We start from the raw sequence: 26,923 nt of genomic DNA, 5'->3' as shown, positions 1-26,923 counted from the left end.
ATCTCAACAGATTTTGTCGAGGATATTCTGGGAATGATCTAGGGATTTTTAGAGAAATGCCTCTAGCAATATATGGTGGATCACTCTGAAAGTCTCCAGCAAATCTGCTTCTACAAGATTTTGTTTTTAAAAGATCATGCATTTCGAAAGAAATCTCTTGAAAATTTCAGAGATGAGTTTTGAGAAAACCCAGAGAAAAAGATTAGAATTTATTCACAAGGATTATTCAATTTGAGTTCGACAAGCGATAACTAACTTTGACCTAAAGTTGGCTTAAGCAAGTGCTTTAATAGCAGCCTGCTATCTGAACAGAAGCATATTACTTTGCTCATTACGTGCTGCTGAAGTGCTGATTACACTCCGCACAAAAGTGCAAAGATTTCAGCCTGATATACTGTTCAGTGTCTACCAAATCAGTAAGACTGATGCAGCCTTAGCTCACGAGAATAAACACCAGCACCTGCTCGATCTTCGAGAAGGAAACCAAAACGATGCCGTTCTTCTTCTTCTTCTTCTTCTTCATGGCTCTATGTCCTCACTGGAACTTGGCCTGCCTCGCTTCAATTTAGTGTTCTTTGGGCACTTCCACAGTTATTAATTGAAGGGCTTTGTTTGCCTGCCATTGCATGAATTTGTATATTTTGAGGCAAGTACAATGATATACTATGTCCAGGGAGTCGAGATAATTTTCCCGACTGGAACGGGAATTGAACCCGCCGGCTCCGGATTGGCGATCCATAGCCTTAACCACTAGGCTAATTGGAGACCCCGATGCCGTCTAAAATACTGCTCTCCAGATAACCAGATATCCACTCTTCCCGGGAAGGGAATTTCATGGAAAATGCCCTATATAGAAGAAAACAAGCAAACATTTTCTACCGCGTAAAAAAATCAGAAGATACCCTGATCCATACTCTACATATGCACGAAAACCGATTTTGAAAATATTGCTTCGTTATTTAATAAAAAATCAAAAACCAAAAAATGAGAAAATGCTTCCAGTTTCGCCTTAAGTGCCTATTCAATCGATTCTAAAGTTATGATACTCCGAGCCGAAGCTAAAGAATCATAACTACAAGAAAAGACATCAGGTTCATCCGAATATCCACACATCCGGGGAAGTGTGTACTGAATAAACATTCCAAAAATTCCTCATCAGAGGAAGTGAAATCACCATTTGGCAAACGAAGTTCGTTCACTTGAAAATCCTTAGTTTTTGCAAGGATTTCGTTCAATCGCCTGACTTCACTCAGACTGGAAACATTTGCACAAAGGTTTTTCAGCCGGATCGTTCAGCAGACCGAAGAGCATTCTGGTAGGCCTTGCGAGCCGACCTGAAAGCCTCCGAACCAGCTGAACGTCGACTGTTCCAACTCTTTCTACATTATTGTTTCCTGAGCTTCGCCAGGCCAGATCAGAGTTCCACCAAGGGGTTTCTCATGAAGACCACAGACAGTTGAGGTCAAATTTCTTCAAAAGCTTCCATGATGAAAGTCTTTGTATCAACTTTATCATTTTTTATCATCGATTCTTCATCTGATACATGCCAATTGGTCAGCTCGTGACTAATTCTACTAGAGCAATGTGTTATGTTCAACACTTCCTATCTGGCAGATACCATACAGGTTGGGCGGTTGCCTATGTTAAGTAATGCAAGATCTGTACTACTTAAGTACTCCATCAAACTGGAGCCTCTCAAGTTAATGTCTGAGCTGCCCCAGAGAATATGGTAAGCATTAGCATTAGCAAAATGCCTTTTGAAGTTCAGTATGCGATGACGTGTTTGAAAGCATCCGTAGGTGATGGATCGTCATGCGGTAAATAAACCGAACAATAGACGTATTTGCTGTTGTGGTTTCCAACAGATACATCAATTGTGATAGCACATACATCTCTGGTGGTTAGTTCAGAGATGAGTGTAGTAACAATTGCATTGTTGACAAGCACACAACCTCGAGGCATGACACGCGAGTTTGCCATTTCAAGTTTACTGAAAGTAGCAAACACCGAGTTCACAAGGTTTCCTAGATAGAAATTTCCCTTGCGGAAGTAAGGTTCTTGGATTAAGGCCACTTGGGCTGTACCATATTGAATAAGTGATCATTGCAAAGATTGATCGTTGCTGTTCTTTTATACTGAAGATTGAGCTAAGCTATCCTAATGCCACAAAAGTTTAGCCTATTGGACGCAGTGGCTTAATTTCCCCAACAGGGGAGGGAAAAAAAGCTATCCTAACCGTAGCCACTACCCTAATTAGGTAAGATTAAACTCTTCGCAATAACAGCACAACAAAGAACAGCAGCAATAAAACCAGATCGGTATCGATTGGAAAACGCCAAAGACGAGGATACACAGAATACACTGTCTAAATTGCATAAACAACATCTTCATAATTCCGCCCTTACTTAGCCTTAAGTTTGAGACTGAAGAAACACAGCTCGGAGAAACACAAGGTCCACTGCACTATTGCTCCGGTTGGCACAGTAAGGGGGAAAAAACTGTGGAGGACGCACTGGTACTCCACAGGCTCTGTTAGGGGCGATTTCTTCACCCTGGCTTAAGCGTTTTTTTTTTCTTCTAAACCATAGGGGGATAATCTGCTCAACAGACACCCTAACAGAAGGTTAGGGTAGTGTAGGTCTGACAGGCCGTCTTCTACAACAAAAGCAAAATCCAGGACTACTCTCTCCTCGTACCCACTAAACCATTCCTATGGTCGCCAAACCCTACGTCTCTCCGGAACCTCCAAGAAGGTATTGCTTCAGAGAGGGGCTAGTGCACATTGCACCCACAAAGTTAGCTGCGTAGCCTGCAGCAACGACCATCGGTGACTCGCTTTGGAGAGTCCATCACGGTAGCATGCTGGCGCTTAGCCAGTTTCCCGAGTGGTCCTCGCCACTCCCTTTGTCCTCGGAAGGCGGGCAGGGCCAACCCCGCCCGCGCCCTACTGCTGAGCGGACATCAAGAACTGATGCCCACATGCAACCCGATCTGACCTGCCCGCAAAGGAAGGGTATCACTACCCTTCAGGCCCTATCAGATGCACCCGTAGGTTTCAGACAGCAGGATCTCACCTACCCCGACCCTTGCCGGGGACCCCTTTCCAACCGCGGGCTCGGATCCAACCCAGTAGACCGACGCCACGACAGCACCGCTACCGGGACTTCCTCTCCGCGGCCACTTAATCGTTGTAAGGGTCGATCTCGACCGCAGGGCACCGGTATGACCTACGAAGCCGACTCCGAACCCCTGGACCACCTCTTGTACTGCATCTGGACTAGCCACTCTCCGAGTCCACGCGCCACCTGCTCTGTAGTTCCCAGACGATATGGGTGATAGCCGTTGAAACGGCGTTCCTGCCAAACTCATCCCTACACATCCTCTGGACCAAGTTGTCCGGGTTTGTGTCCTCCCCGCATGTGACAAGCATGCGGTCACGCATTGTGCGAAAACGCGGGCACACGAACAAAACGTGTTCCGCCGTTTCCTCTAAACCATTGCACGCTGGGCATTCGGGAGAATCCGCATGCCCGAAACGGTGTAGATACTGTCGGAAGCAACCATGACCTGTAAGGACCTGTGTCAGGTGGAATGAAACTTCCCCATGGCGCCTCTTAGTCCAACTATCTACCCTCGGTATTAACCTATGGATCCACCTTCCTTTGGTGGAACTGTCCCACGCGCGCTGCCATTTGACCATAGAGGCCATCCTGGCAGTCCTGCATATGCCTCTTGTGCCGCGCATTTCGAAGCACTTCATGTCCTCACTGATAAGAATGCTGATAGGCACCATACCAGTAATGACGCAGAGAGCGTCGTGTGACACGGTACGGTATGCGCTCGCAACCCTCAGGCACATAAGCCTGTAAGTACTTTCCAGCTTCCGTCGGTAGCATTTAATACTTAGCGCGGTGCCCCACGCCGGGCCGCCATACCTAAGTATGGACGTAGCAACACTAGCCAGAAGCTTGCGCTTACTGGCGTACACCGCAGAGCTATTGGACATCATCCGGGACAGTGCCGCAATAGCTGTGGAGGCTCTTTTACAGGCATAATCGACGTGGCTACCGAAGGTAAGCTTATCGTCGATCATCACGCCCTAGTGTTTGACGGAGCGCTTTGACAGGATAGTACACTCTCCTACACTGATCTCCGTCTGCTGCTCCGACTTCAGGTTGTTAACAACCATCACCTCTGTCTTGTGGTGAGCCAGCTCCAGTTTCCTGGACCGCATCCACGCCTCCACAACCTTGATCGAGTGGTTGGTAGTCAACTTTACCTCCTCGATCGTTTCACCGTAGACTTCGAGCGTAATGTCGTCGGCAAATCCGGCAATCACCACTCCCACTGGATACTCTAACCTCAACACCTCGTCGTACATGACATTCCATAACACCGGACCCAGGATGGAACCTTGCGGGACTCCTGAGGTTATGTGAAAGCACTTCTGACTCACCTCCGTGTCGTAGACTAGTACACGATTCTGAAAGTAACTTCCGAGAATCTTGTACAGGTACTCCGGTATCCCCAGACGCAGGAGCGCATCGGCAATAGCAGACCAGCTAGCGCTATTAAACGCATTCCTTACATCCAGAGTCACTACCGCGCAAAAGCGAATTCCCCTCCTCTTAGGCTCGAGTGCTTTCTCGGCGGTTTTTGTAACTGACAAGATAGCGTCTACGGTGGACCTCCCCTTCCGGAAGCCGTACTGGTTACTCGAAAGACCATTTTCGCCCTCGGTGAACCGCAACATTCTATTGAGGATGATCTTTTCGAGCACCTTCCCCGCCGTGTCAATCAAGCACATTGGTCTATATGCCGACGGGTCTCCGGGTGGTTTCCCCGCCTTTGGCAATAGTACCAGGCTCTGCCTCTTCCAAGCTTCTGGGAAAACTCCCTCGTCCAGGCATTTCTGCATAGCAGACCTGAACATCTCGGGAGCCTCTGCAATGGCTACTTTTAGGGCCAGGTTCGGAACTCCGTCTGGACCTGGGGCCTTACCTACGCTAAGGGACTTAGCTATCCCCACAAGTTCCACATCGGTGACCCTCTCCTCATCGCCAGCCCCAGTCCCCGGCTGTCCTACGAAAGGAGGCCAAGGATTAGGATCATGACGCGGAAAAAGTCCTCCAATGTCCCCTCCAACATCTCTGGAGATTGCTCTGTAGGAGCCATCACACCTCTCATCTTGGCCATAACGATCCTGTAGGCGTCACCCCACGGGTTCGTATTGGCACTCTGACAGAGACCCTCAAAGCAGGCCTTTTTGCTTGCTCTTACCTCGGTCTTGAGCGCGGCTTTTGCTGCGGCGAACACCACCCGCCGTTCGTTTCGCTCTTCCTCTGATCGTGCTCGCTGCATCCGCCGCCTAGCCCGTAGGCAGGCGCGGCGCAGGTCCGCAATCGCGTCGGTCCACCAGTAAGCCGGTGGCCTCCCATTTCTAGGGTGGACTCGCCTAGGCATGGTCGCATCACACGCACGTTAGCTTAAGCGTTAAGCCAGGTTTAACTGTATGGGTAAGCCTGGCTTACCGGTTAAGCCGAGGTGAAGAAATCGGCCCTTAGTGATTAGGATTTTATTAGGTCCCATACAGCATTCATTTCTAGCCACGGTAAGCATGTAGCCGTATCACACCATTAATTAAGGGTCAACTGTTTAGTAGACTCTCACCACAGGAACATGCTGTCCGTAGTGTTATTCTTAGCCAATTGAGACAACCGGTAGGTACCGACAATACATAGCTATCTCGGCTGATCGAGAAAAAAAAGGTTAATATTGATGATCAACTTCATACGGGCTCGAATAGCCGAGTATTCATCATGAATTCGATCCATTTCTGTGAATTTTGTGCATCGTGGTTTCCCATCACCTTGTGATCCATCTGTATTTAATGTGGGAGATCGTTGAAAGAAGCCTGAGTTTCAGTCTCTCTACAACCAGCCGTAGCTTGATTGGCAAGGGTAAATTCACTCCTGGAGTTGTCAACGCTTGCTGCCAGCCTGCATTCTTACAGAGAGGCGAGATATTCAAACGGTAGTAAATCTGATTCACAGCAAACAGCCGAAGTTAGATTTGTATTAATCGCTGCACGAATGGCTTGTTCTATGCTATTTGGAAGATCAGCGACACTGTTGTACAAGAATCTCGAATTTTCACAACATCCTTACCAACAGTCATAATCCTTCGAAGCAGGATACACGTATGTAATTCACTCACTACCTTCTAATACTGTTGTTACCTTCGTCAGAGCTAAAATGCTACTACTTGCTATGTCTCTGATTGCATAGAATTGGCAGTAGTAAGATACACCTTCCCAGACAAACAAACACATTCCTAAGGACCATATTCACCCGCCCCAATCAATCCTCCGATAAGATACGGCCAGCGTGCGGGTGGCAGGCCAATCCACTTCAAATCATTTGGATTCAAGTGTTCGCGATTCATAGATAGATCCGAATTACAAACAACTCAACCTTCGAACAGAGTCTTGGATCGTCCGTCCAAATTCGTTGTTCGCCTTCGGTATCGGTCGCGTGTTACACCATCCATAAGAATTCTACGAATGGCCTAAATATTTACGACTCCGGGTAGGTATTGTTGTCGTCATCACCAATCACCATCAGCTCAGCGCCGTGTGTGGTCTTATCTTTCCCAGGCAGGGCCTGGCGGCAGGGGTGTGATAAATCGCGAGACGTCAATCGGAGGGACGAAGCACGAAGCGGAAGCGTATCGAGAATCTTCCACGTGCAGTAATGAAGTCACAACGATGATTGATCAATGATGGGCTATTTCACGTTTCAATTATTCTGTCAGCGAGCTGTAAATAGCGATATGAAAAGTGCCGCCCTCGCGCTCACGACCTGCTTATGGTAGCGCCATTCGCGTCACCGCACCATGGGATGGCTCCATAAAAATAGGTATAGTCAAAATATGTTCTATGAGCATTTCCAAGATTGTCAACTGAGAGATTCCTCTGCTAACGGCCTTTTTGTATGTGTGTATTGTGTGGCAAGCGCGAAGATACTCTATGCCCAAGGAAGTCAAGGAAATTTCCTTTACGAAAAGTTCCTGGACCGACCGGCAATCGAACCCGTCGTCCTCAGTATAGTTACGCAGAATACCAACGCCTTTACAGCTGTGGCTATATGTTAGATTCGAATGATTCTTTGTCGGAAATCTTATCAAACCAAAGAAAGTAATCGATTTTTGGCCAGCTGATTTATTTTAGTGCACCGTTCGCTAGTTCGCTTCCTGTTGAACAAGTCGTCAGTATTGTTTATTCCATATTGTCTAAAATAACTGATAGTGGCTGTGATTCGTCCACCGGCGATAATTTAATCATCTGATTCTATACGGAAACCACCCACGATGTACCTAGTTGTCGAGTTGTCAAGTGCTGAGCATCGCACTATAATACACCAGAAATGCAAATTTGTCCACTGTCATAAATTGAGATCGCAGCGGACCGTTATCGTTTGTTGATCCTCGGCACCATCATAGTAGCCATCGTCAAGTGGGTGGTCAAGCTTTCACTTTCCTTCGTTCTTCCGTGTAAAGCCTACTGTATAGAAGATGACCGTCGCCGTCGTCTTCGTCATCGGAATGTTTATTTATTCGCGAGGATTTGTGCAAACAACGTCCCATGCCATCAACGCCTACTGTTTAGTTGTGCTATACGCTGAGGGCAAGAATTATCATACATGCTTCTGCTGGTGCTTTGTCGTTCGCGGCATTTTATAGACGACGGACGGTTATCTCTGTGTGGCGGTAATTCCGGCTAATAATCGGATGAGCAAGGTTAGGGGGCGGCGGTACGTAATCGTAGGAACTCAAGTGGCTCTCCTGGTGGAGTGGGTAAGCTGTAATAATCCGGTCAATGGATTGTATTTTTCAGTTTAATCTGACATCTATCGCTTTACGGTATCGGAATTGCTTTTTAATTGAAAAGATTTCATAGGTAGGTCGTACTGCTCGCATGTAGATCTACAGAACAACCTTACCTGTATATTCTCGTGCTTCTTCTTTTCCTTTGTGGGGTTTTTTCGTCACCGTTGAATTTTATGTTTCGAGATTTGTTGATTTTTTTCGGTGAAAAAAATCAACAAATCTCGAAACATTCTTCTTTTCCTGTTGTTACATCACTGATGTGACCACCTTGGATTTATGAGCTTAAATTTTCTTATTTAAATCACAAATGCAAAATTATTCGTGTTTTTTTCGTCACGCATGCAAATTTATTCGTCAGTTCATGGTCGGCGTGCTGAAGAGCACATTGTGCCACTTTTGTAATTAAACATGCACCTCCCTGTACTTGTGTAGCTCGAGGACTCTTGTGAACCCGAGACGGAAACAATACAAGGGGAAACAATGAGCTGGCCCTTTTCAAGCAGATTTCCGCTATGCTTCCTTTTGCAGGAGCAGGATTTGTAGAAAAATTAAAATAATACATGTAGAGTTCGAATCAAAACTCTGCAAATTCCTTCATATGTTCCTTCACAAGCTCGAATTCGTAAACTCGTATTTGCCAAAACGTCCTATTTTGAGAATTGTACTGTACTTCTGTACCACTCATTTTTCCTTTGATTAGCTGAGAGGGTGTAGCAGCACAACAGCATAAAAAATAAGACAAAAGTTAGCATGGTGAAAGTTTATCCATGAAACAGTAACAACAAAATCGCAAGAAGTGATAGATTTTGCTCAGTGATGCTAGAGAGGACCATCGCAGCCCCTCACACGAAAAGAGACCGATCCCTGAAGAGTAAGAAAGTAAGAATCAGAGCGGTATGCAGATGTTTTAAACAACTGTCAATGGTGCGCAGCAAAAGATTGCGCATGGCAGTCACGCAGTACAACGACCGGGAAGGACGCGAATCCAGACAAACACTTTGATCACACGATTGCACATAGCTCCGTGACACTGATTCTATCGACATTGATCATAGAGCTATTGCCCCTTGCGAGAAGGAAACATAGTTTTAGCAGTATACCCTACCAAGAGGAAATAAATGGTTACAGTAAATCAGAGGCTGGCCTAGAAATTGAGTTTTACTAGACAGCAGTAACTGTTTTGTAAATAATTCTTTTCATGGATATCTCTGCCCACAACTTTCTAAAAAATGTCATGTCACTTGTAGAGCATTTGAAAACGCGTCGTTTCGAGTGATGGTCGTTATCTCTATTAGTTCAATACTTACAGACGTTTTCCTAAAAAAATCATTATTTATTGAAAAGGTGTTACTACGGGTTTGGACAAACATAAAAATATCTTTCACCTACATTCAAAAGAAGAAATTTTGTTATAACACATGTCAAAAAATTTGAGGGGTGTTATTTTTGTAACTCAAGAAAAAAATAGTAGAAAGTGCCTATTTTTTTCTAGAAAATCATCAATATCTTTTGAACGGAATGTCGTAGCAACATTCTCCGCGCAAGAAAATGTGCGTTTTTGGGAGCTCTAAAAGTGGTTATTTGACGACTTTGAGGAGAAATTTGAAACAAAAAAGATAGAGCGGTAAAAAGATTTGCTCTAGCGTCACCCTATGAAGACTATAGGAAAATGCTCTAAATTTGGTCAAAACAGTTTAAAGGCTTTATCTTTTTTGTTTCGATTTTCGCATCAAAGTGGTCAAAGGACCATTGAACAAACACTATTGAGCCAAAAGAGATAACGACGCGTTTTGAATGATCTACAAGTGTTTCTTGGTTGACTTTGATGAGAAATTGAAACTTAAAAGGTTAAAGTCAGAAAACTGGTTTTTCTTGAACCACCCTAAGCTTATTCAGAAAAAATATGTCTAGATTGGTAAATTTTAAAGCTACATAAAAACTGTCTTCAACAAAGTTGCTTAAAAGTGATAGATCTACAACTTTTCCGAAAAATGTATATAGCTAATCTAGCAAATGAAAAAAAGTTTGGTTTTCAATATCTTTGAAAGTATGGACCACCTTAATTCTCATTTACATTGAAAAGACAGCTTTATTATTAGGAACAACTTTGTAGAAGAGCATATTAGTCGAAAAAAATATTTGAAGGCACTAAATGTATCTTTCCTTGTAAATCTGGTTCGTGTACCATTGTGCAATGGATTATTTTAAGGATTCTACTAGGATCTCTTCCAAGAGTTATCCAATGATTCTATTAGAAATTTTTCAAAAAAATGTTTAGGGCTCTATTGGTTAATGGCTAATGGTTAATAGATTTTTTTTCCAAATCTTGCCCTAGGAATTGTTGTAGGAATTGCTTTTTAAATTGTTCCCGTATTTCTCCAGGAATAGCTTTAGAAGAACTCTTATGTACCCATTCATAGATTTCTTAAGAGATTTCTCCAGAAATCTAATTAAAGATTTTTTTACCCAAGTAACAATTTCATTGCTGATTGGTTTTGTTTGATTTTTATTAGGGTTTTATTACAGCAATAATTAAAACTCGCAGTTTAATGACTGCTTTTATGAAAACCATTGATAAAATGTTTTAGAGCATACTTGAAGATAACCATAAAGACAGATATTAAGAGTAAACAAAACTTTCCGATTTGTAAACCTTCTGGCAATCATTATTACCACAATAAAACTGTTAAAATTCTCAATAGATGGCGATCCGTTCGATTAGTAACGACATCTGTTGGTGGAAAAGCAGAACTACGACATTTCTAGGTTTATTGCGGTCATCATAAAAGTAAACTTGCTTTCGTTTTGTTTTCGCTGATTATGGTTGTCGCCATATTGAAGAATTAGCTAACGTGAATGCAAAATAGTAAATTTTGCTCAAATTAGCGATGAATTGATAGTTTGCCACCATTTCCATAACATGCTCACATAAATAAACTCTCTCTGCTGAGTTTTCTTGTGATTCGAGATATTTTTACTAAATAAACAAATTGATTCATTCCATTCCAAGATGATTATATTCACTATTTTTGAAGCGCATTAATTTTATGATTCTGCAACCCCAATATTCACGGTAAAATTGAATGCGCATAAGCCAACCAACACAATAACAACTAAAATATTACTTTGAAATGACCGCTTCTACTTATGAATCGTGTATCGTCCTTTGCGTGCCATCGAAGAAGCTTCTCTGCATCTTGAGCTGTCATAGTTTTTGTTGAAAAAAAAAAAAACAACAACAATCGAGAATAGGAAATTTTTCTACAGGGTTTTAAAACGGTTTTATTGCTACTCTTAATGCGGTTTGCAAAACCTCTCCGAGAGTGGTCCACTTAGCCGGAAGATGCTCTTAAAGAGGTTATCAAGAGGTTTTGATGTATAAATCAGTTTTATTGCAAGTTTTATAAAATTGGTCATGAAGATCTCTTGTAGAGCCGAACAAAACTTAAAAAGTTACTTGGGTATGAACCTTTTTATAGATTCCTCCAAGAAAGAAATTATCTTATAGTTTTTTTTTCCAGGAATTCCTGCAACAATTAATCCACGGATGAGATAACGAATTCCTTCAGGAACTGCTCTAAAAATATCTTCTGTAGTTTTTCCAGGTATTCTTTTAAAATCCATCAACTGATTCATTTCTGAAGATTTTCTCGAGACTCAATCTAAAGGTTTTTGTAGAAATTCTCCCAAAGATATTGTCTTCAGGGATTATTCCAGCAAAAATGGCTCGCTTGGGATTCCATAATGAGTTCTTTCAAGAACTCCAGGAATTATCCCTACCAATAATTACATTCAAAAACTCCTTCAGTAACTTACAAGCTTTACCAAAAATTTTCCAGTGATTTCTTCAAGAATTTTCCAAAAATTCCGCCATGGATTCCTCAAAAAATTCTTTCTATGATTTCTCCACGCATTTCATCAGGGATTTCTGGAGGCATGATTTAAAGATTCACATAAGGATTTATCCACTACTAGCTGTCCCGGCAAACGTTGTCTTGCCAAGCTGTGGTGGTTTGACAACTGTTGAGCTTAAAACATCACCGCACTCTAGATTGGTTTCATTTCGATCGTGTTGATTTTCTTCCCAGTTCATAAAAAATCAGGTTTTAATCAATTTTCTTACTTTTTCAGATGATTTTCACAATTTTTACTACTTATAAACACTGCCGCCATGAATACGAATCGAACGATGTAAGGGTAATTCTGATCGGTCCATCCATTCGTGAGTTTTGTTGCCTCAAAGGAACTTCAAACTCATTTTTATATATATATAGATTTTAATCAAGAATACACCCAGGAATTTCCGGTGAACTACTTCAGTCATTATTTTTCCAGGAATAACTTCGAAAATTACTTCCACCATTTTTTGAAGAGTTTATAAAGATACTTTTTTTAGGATTATTAGGATTTTACTGAAGACCTGAAAAGTCCTGGCAGGGATTACTCCATTTCTTCAAGACATCCTCCGGCTGTTCACCCATTCAATTCTCTATGGGTTCTACCACGTATTTCTATAGAAATTCTTTCAGAGATTTCTCTGGGGATGCCTTTAGTGGCTTGTTAGGGACCTGCTTTAAGAATTGCACTGGCTTCCTGCATAAATACACACATTTGGAGATTTCTTCTCGTGTCTTTTTATCGATTTTTACAAGGATTTCCACGAGAAACGATTCATAAATTTATTTCCAAGGTTTTTTTTAGAAATTTCTCTAAAAAATCTGTAGAAGCTTTATAAATTCTTCCAGAATCACCTTCAAGAACAGTTATTCTTCTTAGGTTATTTTTCCAAGGATTCCAAGGAATGTGCCTGATATAAATTATCTGCCTTCATTTGCAAGAAAGCAAAGCCAGGATAAACAGATGCAGCGGGGATCCAAGATTTGTTCGACACCTTTGTGCTTCTAAAGTTAGTATGTAAAATTAAAATTAGTCCTTAAGATGCACCTACAGGAAAGCTTTCTTCAGAATTTTCTTCAGCAATTTCTGTAGAAATTGGCTCAGGAATTGCAACATAGTTCCATTGTGGAAATTTTCAGGGTTTGCTTCAGCATTCCTCCAAGATTTTTTTTTGTATTTTTTCCAAGTGTGCTCCTGAGAGGTGATGTTTAAAAATGTGATGTAAAATATATGAAACGTTATTTATCTAGCTGAAATTATGTTTTTCATCCCAATTTTTTTCTACATATCATCAACGTTCCAGAGAAAATTAGTCATCATTTAGTCAAATTCCTACTGAAATGCAAAACAGTGGGGTTTGCAAATCCATACATTTCTTCAAATGAAAGAAGTTACGTAAATTGTGAATACCCTTTTTAAAACAACTAAATGCCATATGACAAATATTGGCCAAATAAAACTTTGATTAAACAGATAAAAATAATTTTGGTAGATCTTTATTTTTCCCGACTATTGTGAATTCGTACAAGGAATCTTACAAATCTTTGCAGGAACTGTTCAAGTACTATTTCCAATTTTTTTCTGGAAATTCTTTCAGAAATCTTTGCAAAAGCACCTTAAGGAACAGTAATCATTCTCCAACTATTTAGGCAAGGATTTATATAGATTCCTCTAAGAGGGAATTCTTAAAATACCAATAAATTTATTGTTCCAGAAAATTTCTTCTAGGTTTCTTCCAGAAATTCTTCCAGGAAGCTGAAAATGGATCACTCAAAGGCTTTCTTAGGAAATCCGGAAATGATTGCTGCAAAACTTCGTCTAGGAAAATATCCAGAGATTTTTTTCTTTATTTTTGTTTATTTTTTCTTTTTTAACTTATATCCTCCAAGTCGTAATTCGTTGTGTCCCGACGAGTGCAACCTTGCTATGGTTGTTCTAGGCGATTTGTTAACAGACTGAAAGGAAACAAGAACTAAGTGGCGGAAACGAGGCTCTAGGTATTTTTAAGCGTTAGATTTAAAATTTATCCAGTGTTTGTTTTTCTTTTTGTATTCCTACCAAGTCTCCTCCAAGAATTACACTGCAATTTTCTTCCAGATTTCATAGTTTTTTTTTTTTTGATGATTCTCTCAAGGGTTCCTCCCAAAATTCTTAAAGTTATCCATCCAGATAAGCCTTAAGAGGTACTTTTTTTTCATAAATATTTCAGAGTACATCCAGGAACGTGTTAAGAGTTCATCTGTAAAGGAAGTTAACAGCTATTTCTCTCGATATGCTTCAGAGTTTGCTCCACGAGAATTTCTTCAGAAATTTTTCAAGAGGTTCAAGTAGAAATTAATACAGCTATTAATGGTTTCCCCCAAAAATCATTCCACATATTATTCCGGGAATTCTCCCACGAATAACTGCAGAATCTCCTCTAGGGATTATTTGAGCAATTCCTCCAGGAACTCTATAGATCATTCTGATTTTTTTCCTAGGATTTGTCACAGAATATATTCACGGATACTCCAAACCTTTCTTCAGGAATTGCTCTTGGAATTCTACTGCTTACAAAAAGTAGAAAAAATTGAAAAAAAAAACTGGTGATCGATCGACTGTGATTTTCGGCAACGCAATCTTTATTGAATTAAACGAAATATAAGCTATCTGCTCGACGTTTCGACACCAATACAGTGTCGAAACGTCGGGCAGATAGCTTAAATTTCCTTTAATTCAATAAAGATTGCGTTACCGAAAATCATAAGACTGAAAAAAAAACTTCAGATATTCTATGACTATTTTCTGAATATTTAAAACAAGGATTAGGCAATTTTTCTAGGAATAGCTCCATAATTTATTTAGAAGCTCATCCAAAAACTCCACTAGGGATTCTTTCATAATTCGTTTCAAGTATTGCTCCACAGGTTATTCAGAAATTCTAGAGATCATGTAATGAATACTACTTTTTATTATAGCGAAGTTTCGAACGCTTTCAGGACAGACTTGTCAGAATCCCAAAATGGTTGCCACAGGCAGACTTTGGTATCTACTCACGATTTCGCGCACACAAATCTCTTCGTAAAATTAAATTAAAATTAAAATTAAAAGCAGCGCACCTGATTTTCTTTTTTTTTGAGCTCATGATAAATGAGCGAGAACAGAATACTAAAATGTAATGTTGTTTGAAGCGGGATTTCAAGACGTTTATCCTTAAGCAGTATTCTATCTACGATTGATTGAAATAAGTTTTTGTTTCTTGTAACTGCGTCCTTCATTGTGTTTATCCTTCAACAGATACACGTATTTCGATTACCACTGAAGACTTCAAGCTTCCTCATTGTTATTACGAATTCCTTTAGGTATATCAAATAATTCTCGAGGAGTTTATTTTCGGGAATAGTTCTGCCAGTGGCTTCAAGCTTCAAGGGAATCCCTCAACGAATGGTACTGATACTGATCTCTATGACTTATCCAAGGATTCCTCCAACAATTTATCCGGGATTTTTTTTAATAATTCCTCCAAGGATATATCCAGAGCTGCTCAAGGACTTCCTTTGGAAACGGCTCCGAAACTTTTAGAGGAATCTATTCAGGATTTTCTTCAGTAATTTTCCCAAGGATTACTCGAGAGAAGCCTCAGAGGAGTTTTCATACAGACATTTATCAAATTCTTCGCAGTAAAGAAATTCCTCCATGAATTTCTTTAGAAATTGCTTCAGAGAGTCCGGAAATTACTACAGCTACTTCTGTATTGCTTTCAGAAATCACGTTACGAAATCCTCTTTGGAATTTACCACGAGTTCTTTCAGAATTCTTTTCTTCTTAAAAATATAGGGATTCTTCAGGAGATTTCACGAGGAATTCATTTAGGTTTTTCTAGAGATTTCTCTGGGGACTGCTTCTGAAAATTTTTCAAGAAATTATCGAAATATGTCTACAATAACACACCCAGAGAGCTCAAAAAGTTCCTATAGGAAATCAGTTTGAGATTTGCTTGAAAGATTCTCCCAGAAATTACTCCAGTGACTGTTATCCTCCCGAATATCATACCACGATGTTTTTTAGATTTTACCACGAATTCTATTTTTCTAAAAATCCAGGGATTGTTTTTCAGATTTTTTCTACAGCAATTCCTGCAAAGATTCTTCCTAAGATTTCTTAAGAAATTTCTTCATGTATTTTGTTTAGATTTCTCGAAAGTCTGAAATCACACATCTAGAGTGCTCTTAGATTTCCATCAGAAACTGCTCCAGGAATTAGGAATATCTTAAGACGTTCGCAAGGTAGTTTTCCAAGGATTTCTCTAACAGGGTGTCTACTCATAACTCAGAATAAAATTCCCTGAGTTTTCCAGGTTTTTCCAGATAAAATTTTGAAAGTTAATAATTCAAAAAATAACCCAAATTTTCTGAAAATTATAAAGGGTGACTTTGGGTATCATCGGTAGGTTTGTTTTCTTCGTCATGAGGGATTTATGTCGGCTAAATTGCCTGAAATTTGATCATATTCAGCTTGGTTGGGAATTGATGCCAACTCTGAGTTTAACAGGTTAAAAAATCATGACGAAGAGAACAAAACTGCCGTAAGTTCCCCTACCCTTCAAAAATTCTTTCAAGATTTCTGAGCGTAATTCCTGGAATTCCTTCCTGGCTTTCCGCAGGAATCTTTCACGAGATATCTGTTTGAGTACGTCCAGATATTTTTTGCAAAGTTTCTGATATACTCCAAGAATGTCATTGGTTGAGCCTCTTAGCCATGCTGTTAGAGTCCGGATAGATGAGGGTTCGATTCCCGCACCGAGCTATGAAATTTTTCACGAGAATAGCTTCTTATCCGTAGCCACTCCATGTTAAGTTTAGTTCAATCGGTACAGCCGCCAGCTAGAGCCAGAGTCCGTATCTTTTTTTAGTGGTTTTCCGGTATATCTATAGTTTATGTCGGGATTTTTACCGATAGTTTTCCGATATTTCTCTTGTTTTCCTCGTGGATTCCATGAGGTTTTCAGAATTCCTCCTTGGATGTCCTTAATATTTCTTCTCGGGATCACTATTACCTAGAACTTTTTTCGAGATGTCTCATTTTTTCTCAGGTTTTCCCAGAAGTTCCTGTCGAGATTTCTCCAATAACACTTTGCATAGTTTCTCGCAAGATTTTATTTAAATTTCCTCGAATATTTCTCCAGAAATTTCCTAAAATGTATGTCGTAAGTTATCTCAGGAGACATTCTGAGAAAACCCGTAGAGGAATCCCTGCAATAACTTTGTGAGAAATCCCTAAAGGAGTATCCAGAATCTCGAGACAATTTCTTGTAAAGATTCCTGGATGAATTTTCGGAATAAGACAGAGAATATCTGTAAAAAATATCTCAGGTGGATCACTGTAAGAAAACCGGTACCACTGCAAGGAACAGCCTGGTTCTGAAAGAATGCAAGAGAAGAATTCAATGAGAGATATCAGCAATAACTTCTGTGGAAGACCCAGAAGGCACTCTGGAAAAAAATCTTAGGAGAAAACCCAGGGTAAACTAAGAAAAACTCTGAGAGGCATCGTATCACCAACATCGGAAGGAATCTTCTGAGTTCCAGGAGATACTCCGAGAGAAATCTCAGGTAAAACTTCAAAAAACTTTTAAGAAATTTCTGTTGGAGACCAGGAAGGACATCTCGAAGAAAGCCCAAAGCAATTTGTTTGGAAAAAAAAAATGAAAGAAGTCTCTTGAGGAATTGTTGCAGTAAATTCGTGAAAACTCTTTGAGAAACCCTTGGAGGAACTTGAGTAGAAACCCCAGGAATAACTCCTTTAGCAATTCCGAAAGAAACTCTGGGAAGATCTTCTGATAAAGTCCAATGAGGAACACCGGAAGGAATCGCGTAAAATTTCCATGAGGAATGCCGAAAGAAATTCCACGATTTATCCCGACAGAAATTCTTATAGAGTATTCGGGATAAATTCTGGTAGAAATCCAACGAAGATTTCTTTGAGCAAAACACTGGAGGAACTCCAGAAAGATATAGCATCCCCGTGAAAAACTCCAGGAGAAATCGGCTGGAATTCAAGAATCCTGGAGGGAATCCGGAAGTATACCTTTCCGAAAAAAAAACTAAAATGAGTGCCAAGAAAAATAGCGTCAAAAATGCGGAAGGAATTTTATAAGAAATCCTGGAAGGCATTCCAGGAGGTATTTCTAAAGAAGTTCCAGAAAGAAACCCTGACGGAATTTCTGGAAAAAATCCCTGTAGCGAAATTTCTAAATGGATTTTTACTACCAAGTTTTTATTCATACGACCCAATGTTTTTTTTATAGGACTAAAATTTCCCTGAGTACTCAAGATATTCCCTGAGTATTCCAGGTTTTTCCCTGTTAAATTTAATTCCCTGAGGATTCCCGGTTTAAAATTTTCCAGGTAATAGACACCTTGTCTAAGGTTTGCTTTCCCATTGCATGGATACATTCAAAGATTACTTTGCGGATTTCTCCAGAGTTTCTGTTTGGATTTTATTACTAATTTCTCTGGGAATTCTGCCAAGGAGACTTTCATGAGTTTACAGGATATTTATTTAAAGTTCCGTTGGAAGTTTCATCAATTTTTTTTTCAATGATTTTACTAGAGTTTCTCTTAAAACATTTCTCCAGTTCCTCCAATGATTCTTCTAGTTCTGGGATTCCTCCAGGAATTCTTCAAGATTTTTTTTAGTATGGGTTTTTTCGCTGCTTCTGTCATTAATAGTCCGGAATTTTGTTCCGAAAGATGCATCAATTTTGCTTTAAGATTTTTTGTGGAACTTCCTTAACGGGCTTATCCCAAAACTCTTTCAAGAAATGCCCAAAGAATCAATCCAAGGGTTCTTCCAAGGACTTTTTAAGAATCCTTTCAGCCTTGCCTTTAAAAATATATTAAGGGAACTAAATACTCCTGTGATTCCTATGGGAATATCATTGAAAAATTCTGTAAGTATTTAAGGGGAATTTTCTGGAAATTTATCGAATGATTCTAAAACATATCCTCAAGGTATTTGTCAAAAGGAAAAAAATAAGTTAGACAAAATTCCTTTGTGTACCCACCACGTTTATACTTTTATACTTTTATATTTTTAACATGTTTCGCATGTTCTTCTTCACCCTGATTGTTCAGGAAACCTTCAAAATAGTTTTTTGGTTTTTAGTATATTGTCTACTAGGGGCTGTCCATAAACCACGTGGTCATTTTTTTGTGACTTCTCAACCCCCCCCCCCCCCCCGCGTGGTCATTAGTCCATACAAAATTTTTAAATTTTTTATTTGTCCATACAAAATGGTCATTGGCCAAACCCCCCCCCCCCCCCCCCCCCCTCATGACCACGTGGTTTATGGACAGCCCCTAAATAAGACACTACGCAAGCGAATGACTGCATGTAAATTGTATGAGCCGGGGTTGGGAATCAAACTCAGGATCGGAATTAGCCAACTACGCCACAGGCCTGACATTTTGAGAAGTTCCTTGTTATATTTTTGTTAATATTTAAAGGTAATTCACAAATCCGCACACATCATTAAAATTGCTGTACCATGTTCACATGGATAGTATAATTCAGTTTCAGTTACAGTGTAAAGCCCGGCAAACAGCAATCACCTACTTCGACCAACTCACCTTTCGTTTTCTCCTCACATCTGTCATCGTATTGAGCGTTCACTAAGTAGGCTACTGATCGCACATCTCAATTATGGCCATGATTGATGAGCGCAAGTGAAAAAATAACAAATTCAATTCCCAGCAGAGCAGTGGGTCGTCCTAATTATGGCGTATGTACCTCATTTTTCACATTTTTTGTAAGAAAAAAAAAACTAAACCCCCAACGACTGCGAAAGTGTGTCTATCTTTAGCGACTCTATAGAAGAGCTCTCTAGAAAGCAGCAGCGTTCCTCGACATCTCGCCTAGAGCGATAGCGCACAACGCGACACGGTGAAAAGAGTAGTGGTAAGGTAGCGGAAAAATGTAAACAATAACAATGGGTCGGCCCCCAGGCGTAAATATTTTAGAAGAAAGGAAAACATCATTCCGAGCATTTTTTTGTTTCGTTTTATTCGCTCTAGAAGCGACATTCTTTCTATTATAGTGCAAAAACCCAAAACGAAAAAAAACGAGAATATTTTCTGTGAACAGATAGGAGAAATTATTTTGCACACGTACGAGATAGACACACACACACACACACACAGATCGGACAGCGACACAATCGTTGAGCATAATGGAAAATGCATTCACATTGTTCAGAACGGAAAACATAATGAAATGAGTGCGATAGTAGAAAGAAACATGAACAAGAGTGTGTCGAAGTAGGCCTTGCTAGACGCAGTGTCGCGGTCGTAGCCTACTCTGCTGATGATAATCGTGATCGTGTGTGTGTATGTCAGAAATGTGCGTTTTTTTGTGCTTGCTGAAATGGTACGTGACATGAAGAAAGTTACGCGAAACAATAAGAAAAGAACATCTATGGATATAAAAAGTGAGATGATGTTGCTAGAATTGTCTAAAACGAGCAAAAAACGTAGCGGCACATCTAGAGAATAGAATAAAAAACACAAACATTGCAAATTCCTATAAGTTGATTGCGATGACTTGATAGATTGCGTGTGTTTGTGTCATGGCATAACGAGCATTCGAGTGAGAAAGAGTTTGATTTTTTATTCTTTCATGATGATCGCGTCATCATAATTGCGATGAGGCGTGAAATTTGATAAAATCGTTTTGTAAAATGGAGTGCTTGATGCAACTAACGTGAAAACACATAACAAGATTAGGAACGTATCCAATCAAGGTAAAACGAAAACGAATGATTTTGAACCAGTGCTAAAATAGAACAAAACAAACCAGATTATGATGATGACGATGATGCGAACAAGAAACGGATATTCTAAGGGGCGATTTCTTCACCCTGGCTTAAGCGTTAAGCCAGGTTTAACTGTATGGGTAAGCCCGGCTTACCGGTTAAGCCGAGGTGAAGAAATCGGCCCTAAATGATGTGACTTGAAAAACGTAAGCAGCGAGAAAAACGAGAGCAAAATGTTGCGTTTTTTTTGTTGCGAAACAAATTTAAGGAAAAAACAACATTATAATGATGTGGCGAAGAAGGAAAATAAACAGCTTCAAGACAAAACGTTTGTTTTCTTTGCATTGTGCCGTTTCCCAGGCAACTCATTTTTCTACGCTTGCTACGACTGTATTAGCTACGCCGTGACGCGTCGTCTACTTACCGATATCCTCGCACTTGTAGTTCTGTATCATCTCGGCCAGCTCCAAATTGCCGGCAATTACGGCGACCTGTATCCGCGGGAGGAACGACAGAAGAAGAAAAAAGCGAAAACACGATCAATTAGTATCGTCATCTTGTACTTCCCTGTCTGCAGGGGGATGGGGATATGTATAATGATGAAGTTGTTGTGTGAAAGAAAAACAAATGGGTGCCGAGGAAAATTACACGTGGGGAGTGTGGAGGAAGATGAACTCTCTTGAGTTAAGAAGCTCTTAAGCCTTAAGTTTTGAAATTCTACTGATAAGCAGTGTAGCTACAAGTATCCCACGTATAATTTTGATGACCAATTTTTCCTGTAGAGGATTTAAAAACGGTCATAAAACCCTTTATCTTTTATTTTGGTTTTATAATGGTTCTGAGAGCCTTTGCTAGTGTATTTGACTGAAAATGTAATTTGTTAAAACAAATTTAACTGATGTTCTAGAAATTTTGAACAACATAGTTACCATAGATTCAAAAGTTATCAAAAGCTTCAATTTCCATGGCATTCAAGTTCCACAATGTTCGGATAGATTGCCGAATAGAACTTCCTGGCTGCTTAAGAGGTCGAAGTATGCTGACGAGTAACTTCAGGTTACATAAAGTCCAGAGAAACATCTCAAGCAGCTATCAATCTTTCCTCAAGAAACTAGATTGGAACTTCACCCTGAAGTTCCAGCAAGACTTATTATTAGTGCATTAATGACAGACTTGTTAGAATTCCAAAATGGCCGCCACATTGGCCGACTTTGGCACCTACTCACGATTTCGAAGGCACAAATCGCTTTGTAAACAAAACCAGTGCACCTGAGCTTTTTATTTTAAGCTAATTACAAGTGAGCAAGAACAGAATTATGATATACATTGTTGTTTGAAGTTTGCTTCTTGAGATTTGTGCGTCTGAAGTTTCGATGCAATGTTGAAGCGGGATTTCAAGACGTTTGTCCTTAAGCAGCTTTAAAGTTGCTTAACATTTCACAGTATTCTATCGATGAACGATGTTGTAGAAGTGCAGTAGCATTCTCGGATTGCTGCTACCGTTAGTATACGCCATTGCTAACTACTCCCCAGGTCTGGGTGGAAACGTAATCAATCCAACTAGTATGATTAAGAGTGTAATGCATCTTAAGGTGACCATTGAATACCAATAAAGAACAATGTATCTTATTTAATAACAATTCTGAAGTTAGCATGAACAGAGATCAACCTAATGATGACCATCTTGCCCCATTTACCCCCGACTTGTGGCAAAAAACGCTATGCGACCAGCCACAGGGTGGAGGCGTGAGATTTGCGCTGGAAGTTCATCTTCATCTGCGATCTGCCTTTTGGTCTACCACCTCGACCGGTCGCTGTTGCTCAGATGTTCCACATCGCGTCAGCCGTTGTCGTGAGACATGTGTGAAAAAAAAAATGTTTATTTACAATATACTAATGTACACAAAAGTATAAACCAGGCTTAAACCTCATCTGTCCGAGTGCTGCAAACGAGAGGCTTTCGATGATGGCTTGCTTTCAACGACGGGATGAGACGACATTAGCAGCGTTGTATTTAAATATGATGGATGTGCTAAGAAAGAAAGTTTGCGACAAGCTGTTGAGATAATAATGATGAACAGGTGCGCCTCCCCGGAGGAAGTGTTATTAGTATTCGGTGACAGTGTTTTCGTGATTGCGTGATTATATTTAAAGGTGATGAGTTTTTTTTGCAATTTTGAAATTTTTAAAAAATTTTGAAGGCCACAAATTTACTAGGTACATTCTGCTGTATTGTCGTATAAAATGAAAAACGGCCATCTTTGTGCTCCAGCTAACTTTTCCTTAAGCGATTTATGATACACTGAAATACGGCTTGAGGTAATGACCAGCATAAAAATGTTTTCAAATTTACCATGGCAAAACGTTATGTTTGACCAACATATGCTTCTTGTGTGCGTTTTATTTCCTTCCATATCAACCGGTACGATAGCCGAGTGGCGGCGTGCGAACCTTGCAATCTCTCACGGTTATTGGTTCGAATCCGGTTGCCAACAGAAACTTTTTTTAACCCACGAGCGATCGCGCTGTTGTATTTTGTACAACACGTTGAAAAAATCTCGCTTTTTGTACTCAGCATTAGCGTGGTGCTGACGCAGGTAGTCAACCGCGCGAGTTACGGAAGGTTAATTGTAAATCGGGTCCATAGTTAAATTGAAAACATTAATCTGTTGAATTGAAACGAAAATCAGTTTGCACAAATTTAGTGGCGTTGTGTATTTAAATTGACCCTCAGAATACTAATTTCAACCGCAAGCCCTTTCAGTGTAGGTGCGATATTTCCCATACAAGACACCCTCCAAAAATTGCATGCAAGTTTACTTAATGAAATGCTTAAATCTATCAAACTTGGTTTGGTAAAACGAAATATTTTGCATGAGTCGTTAATTTAGATGGTAACTGACCAATTTACCCTTTAATTGCTTGAAAAAATATTTCCATGCTTAATTTGCTTGCAATCAAAAAAGCCTAAAATCACAAAATTAGCCCTCAATTTATAGGTTTAGCTGAAAATTATGACGAGCTGGAGCAAATCTGAGCCCGGATTCGGATTTAACGGCCCAAAACCTGTCAGAGAAGAGACATAAGTTTGCTCTTGATACAAAAAAATGATGCACTGTGTAAGGCCGCTGAATAGTTCTTCCAGAGATTCCTTCAGCAATTCTTCGAAAGGTTTCTTCGGAAATTTTGCAAGATATTCAAAAAATCTTAAAAAGTCCTCCATAGATTCAGTTAGTCCTCTAAGAATTCCTACAGGAAGATCTGTGAGAAAAAGTTTCAATGATCTTAGACGATTCCTTCAAGGATTCTCTCACGAATACCTCCAGTGATTAATTCGGAAACGTTTTCAAGGATTTCTTCATCATTTCATGCAAGGGTTACTCTAAAAATTTCTGCAAAAAAAATCATCAGAAATGCCTCTACTTTTTTAGGGTAGCCCTCGAAGGATTGCTTCACGAATTCCTCTTCGGAATTCCTACAGAAATTCCTGCAAGGATTTCCTCAAGGAGTGCTTAACAAATTCCTCCAACGAATCCATCAGATATACCTCCAACTATGTTAACAAGAGATCCACCAAGGATACCTTCAGTTATTTCTATAAGCATGCAAAAATTCCTCTAAACAATTTTGTTCAACCCGGAATATCTGACACAAATTCCATGAAATAGTTATTTATGCAACGAGTTGCAAAATGCAAATTTTCACTGCACGACTCGTACATTTGTCAATATATTTCTGCAACTCGACACTATAATATTCTACTTTATACTTGCCATTTCGGTGAGGTAACGGTCTACTTTTCCGCACGATACCAAACAATTGCACTATGGTTCATAATGCAACTCATTTCGGTTGCATTATGAATCATAATGCATGGTTTGATTGACAACCTCAGTCTGACCTCGGTTTCCACGGCTAGAGCTTAAAAAATTGTGACGGTTATAGCACGGCATGCTCGATCCAAATTTGTGTGTCTTGCACGATAGAGCACGTGGCCGGTCCCATTCAACCACCGCGAAGCACGATGATATTGATGGAACCTATCATATTCTAATGAAAGTTTTTCTTTCATTGCAAAAAAAAAAATAAAAAATTATTCTACACAAAATTTTTTAGGAGTATTTCTAATGATTCTTACCTTCATGAATGTTTCCATTAGTGTACCCATTTGTGTGCAATTTCTCCACGAATTGCTTCCGTGATCGCTACAGGGATTCCTTTCGGAATTCCTTCCTTTTCGTCCGAAAAATCTTCATGCGATTCCTCCAGGAGTTTATTCTGGCATTCCTCCGAGAATTCCTTCTGGATGTTCTCCATAACTTCCCCAGCATTTTTTTGTATGATTCCTCCAGGAATGCCTTCCGGTATTCTTTCCAGAGTTTTTTTTCCGAAAATTTTCAAGACATACATTGCAGTTCCATCCGGAATTCTTCCAGAAATTCATTTCGAGAATTCTGTTGGATTTCTTTTTAAGAATGCTCCTTTCAGCTTAAGTTCCTTCCAGGATTCCTCCTGAAATTGTTCAATGTATTCCTCACAGAATTCCGCAATTTTTCCAAGATTCATAATTCTTTCTGATATTCCTCGAGTAGTTCCTTCCGGAATTTCTCCAGGAATTCCTTACGGGATTCCTCCAGGAATTCATTCCGGGATTCGTTCAGGAATTCCTTCCGAGATTCCTCTACGAAATTCTTCCGGGATTTCACCAGGAATTCCTTCCAGAGTTCCTTCAGGGTTTCCTTCCGGGATTCCTCCAGGATATTTTTTCTGGATACCTTCTGGGATTCTTCTAAAAGGTTTCCCCCGGAGTTCATTCTGGCGTTCCATCCGGGATTCCTTTCGAGAATTCTCCTGAATTTCTTCTTAAGACTGTTTTTTCCTACCTTAAATTCTGTCCAGAATCCCTCCAAAAAATTTTTAATGCTATCTTCAAGGATTCTCTGTACTTTTCAGGATTTCCAATTTCTCCAGAGATTCTTCAAGGTATTCCCTTTGATATTTCTCCCAAAATTCCGTTTGGGATTCCTCCAGGAATTGCTAATTGTTGAAATTTCTTTCTTTTTTATTGTATTTGGGGCTTTACTCGTGAAAGGATTTTCGGAGAAATTTCTGTAGTAACTTTTGGTTATTCACAGAATTCTAGAGGAGCTCCACGAAGAATTTTTGATTTAACTCCTGGAATTAATCTCAAAGTAGGCAAAAACCCCGGAAAAAATTGGAAGATTTTTTGTAAAAATTCTTGAAATAATTGTGGTACAGTCCTCAGAGTCTTTCCTTTCCTTTCCTTTCTGAATTCCTCTGGGAATTTCTTCAGGACTTCCTCCAGTAATCCCTTCGCGATTCTTGCAGAAATTTTTTCATGAATTCCTCCAGGAATTCGTTTTGAGATTTTTCCAGGAATTCATTTTAGGATTCCTTCAGAAGTTCCTTCTCATAGCGTTTGAGGTTTTACTTCTTGGATGATTTCTTTCGGAATTTTTAAAGGAGCTCTTGATTATACCCAAATAAATGCCTGGAAGAATGCTTAAATGAACTCCTTGAAGAATTCTCAAAGTACCTATCTTTAGAAAACGATTCCCGGGAAAACATTTGGCAGAAATTCTGGAAAAAGCCTTGAAAGTGTCGTTGGAGAGTTCTCGGAGGAATTCCTGGACAAAAATACGAAGGAAGCCCTAGTAAAATTTCCGAATAATTCATGAAACTTAACTGAATAATTCCTGGAAGGACTCCTGGAAACATGTTTCAAGAATTTTAGGTATTTTTCTGAGGAAATGCTGACAGAATTCACGAAGCTACAGAAGAATTTCGCTAGAAACTTTCAGAAGAATTACTCGAGGAACTTCTTTTAAAATCCCGAACGAACTGCTGGCGTAACCCTCGATAAACTTCTTGGAAGAATTATTAAACGAGTTCATAGAAGATTTCTGGAGGAGCTACATATGAGCACAATATCCGGAGGGATTTCTGGATGAATTCTCGGAGGAATTCCTAGAAGAAATTCCAACGCATTCCAGGCCAATCCTCCGAGAACTTTGGATGAAATTGTGGTAGAATTTCCGGAGAAACTTCCGAGAGAATTCTCGAAGGATGTTCCAGAAGAATTTCTCCAGAAGTAATTTTCGGAAGAATCCGAGGAGGGTTTTAAGGTCTAACTCCTAGAGAAATTATCGGGGAACTCCTGGGGGAATTTCGAGGTGAACCTGTGGAGGTTCCGGTTTGTCATCTAAGGAATTCCTGGCGGAATATCTAGAGAAAATCTCGATGCAACTCCTAGAGCAATTCCCGGTGGAATTTCTGCAGTAATTTCCGGTAGACTACTTTGAGTAATTACCGGTGGAACCGTTGGAG

The 26,923-nt window shown here is 40.0% G+C and overlaps 1 protein-coding gene across 4 annotated transcripts in view; it reads right to left on the bottom strand.

Moving 5' to 3' along the window:
* LOC109402136 (SH3 and multiple ankyrin repeat domains protein 1) overlaps positions 1 to 26,923 on the bottom strand; it is a 594,309-nt gene that overhangs the window by 15,854 nt on the left and 551,532 nt on the right. For all 4 annotated transcript variants that reach the window (XM_062856236.1, XM_062856238.1, XM_062856239.1 and 1 more), the window contains one exon: positions 21,000 to 21,066. In XM_062856236.1, the coding sequence (XP_062712220.1) occupies positions 21,000 to 21,066 (67 nt within the window). The remainder of the gene's footprint in view (positions 1 to 20,999; positions 21,067 to 26,923) is intronic.

Source organism: Aedes albopictus, chromosome 3 (assembly GCF_035046485.1).
Source record: "Aedes albopictus strain Foshan chromosome 3, AalbF5, whole genome shotgun sequence".
In the NCBI taxonomy this organism is placed as follows: Eukaryota; Metazoa; Arthropoda; class Insecta; order Diptera; family Culicidae; genus Aedes; species Aedes albopictus.
This window is presented reverse-complemented; position numbering and strand designations above follow the sequence as displayed.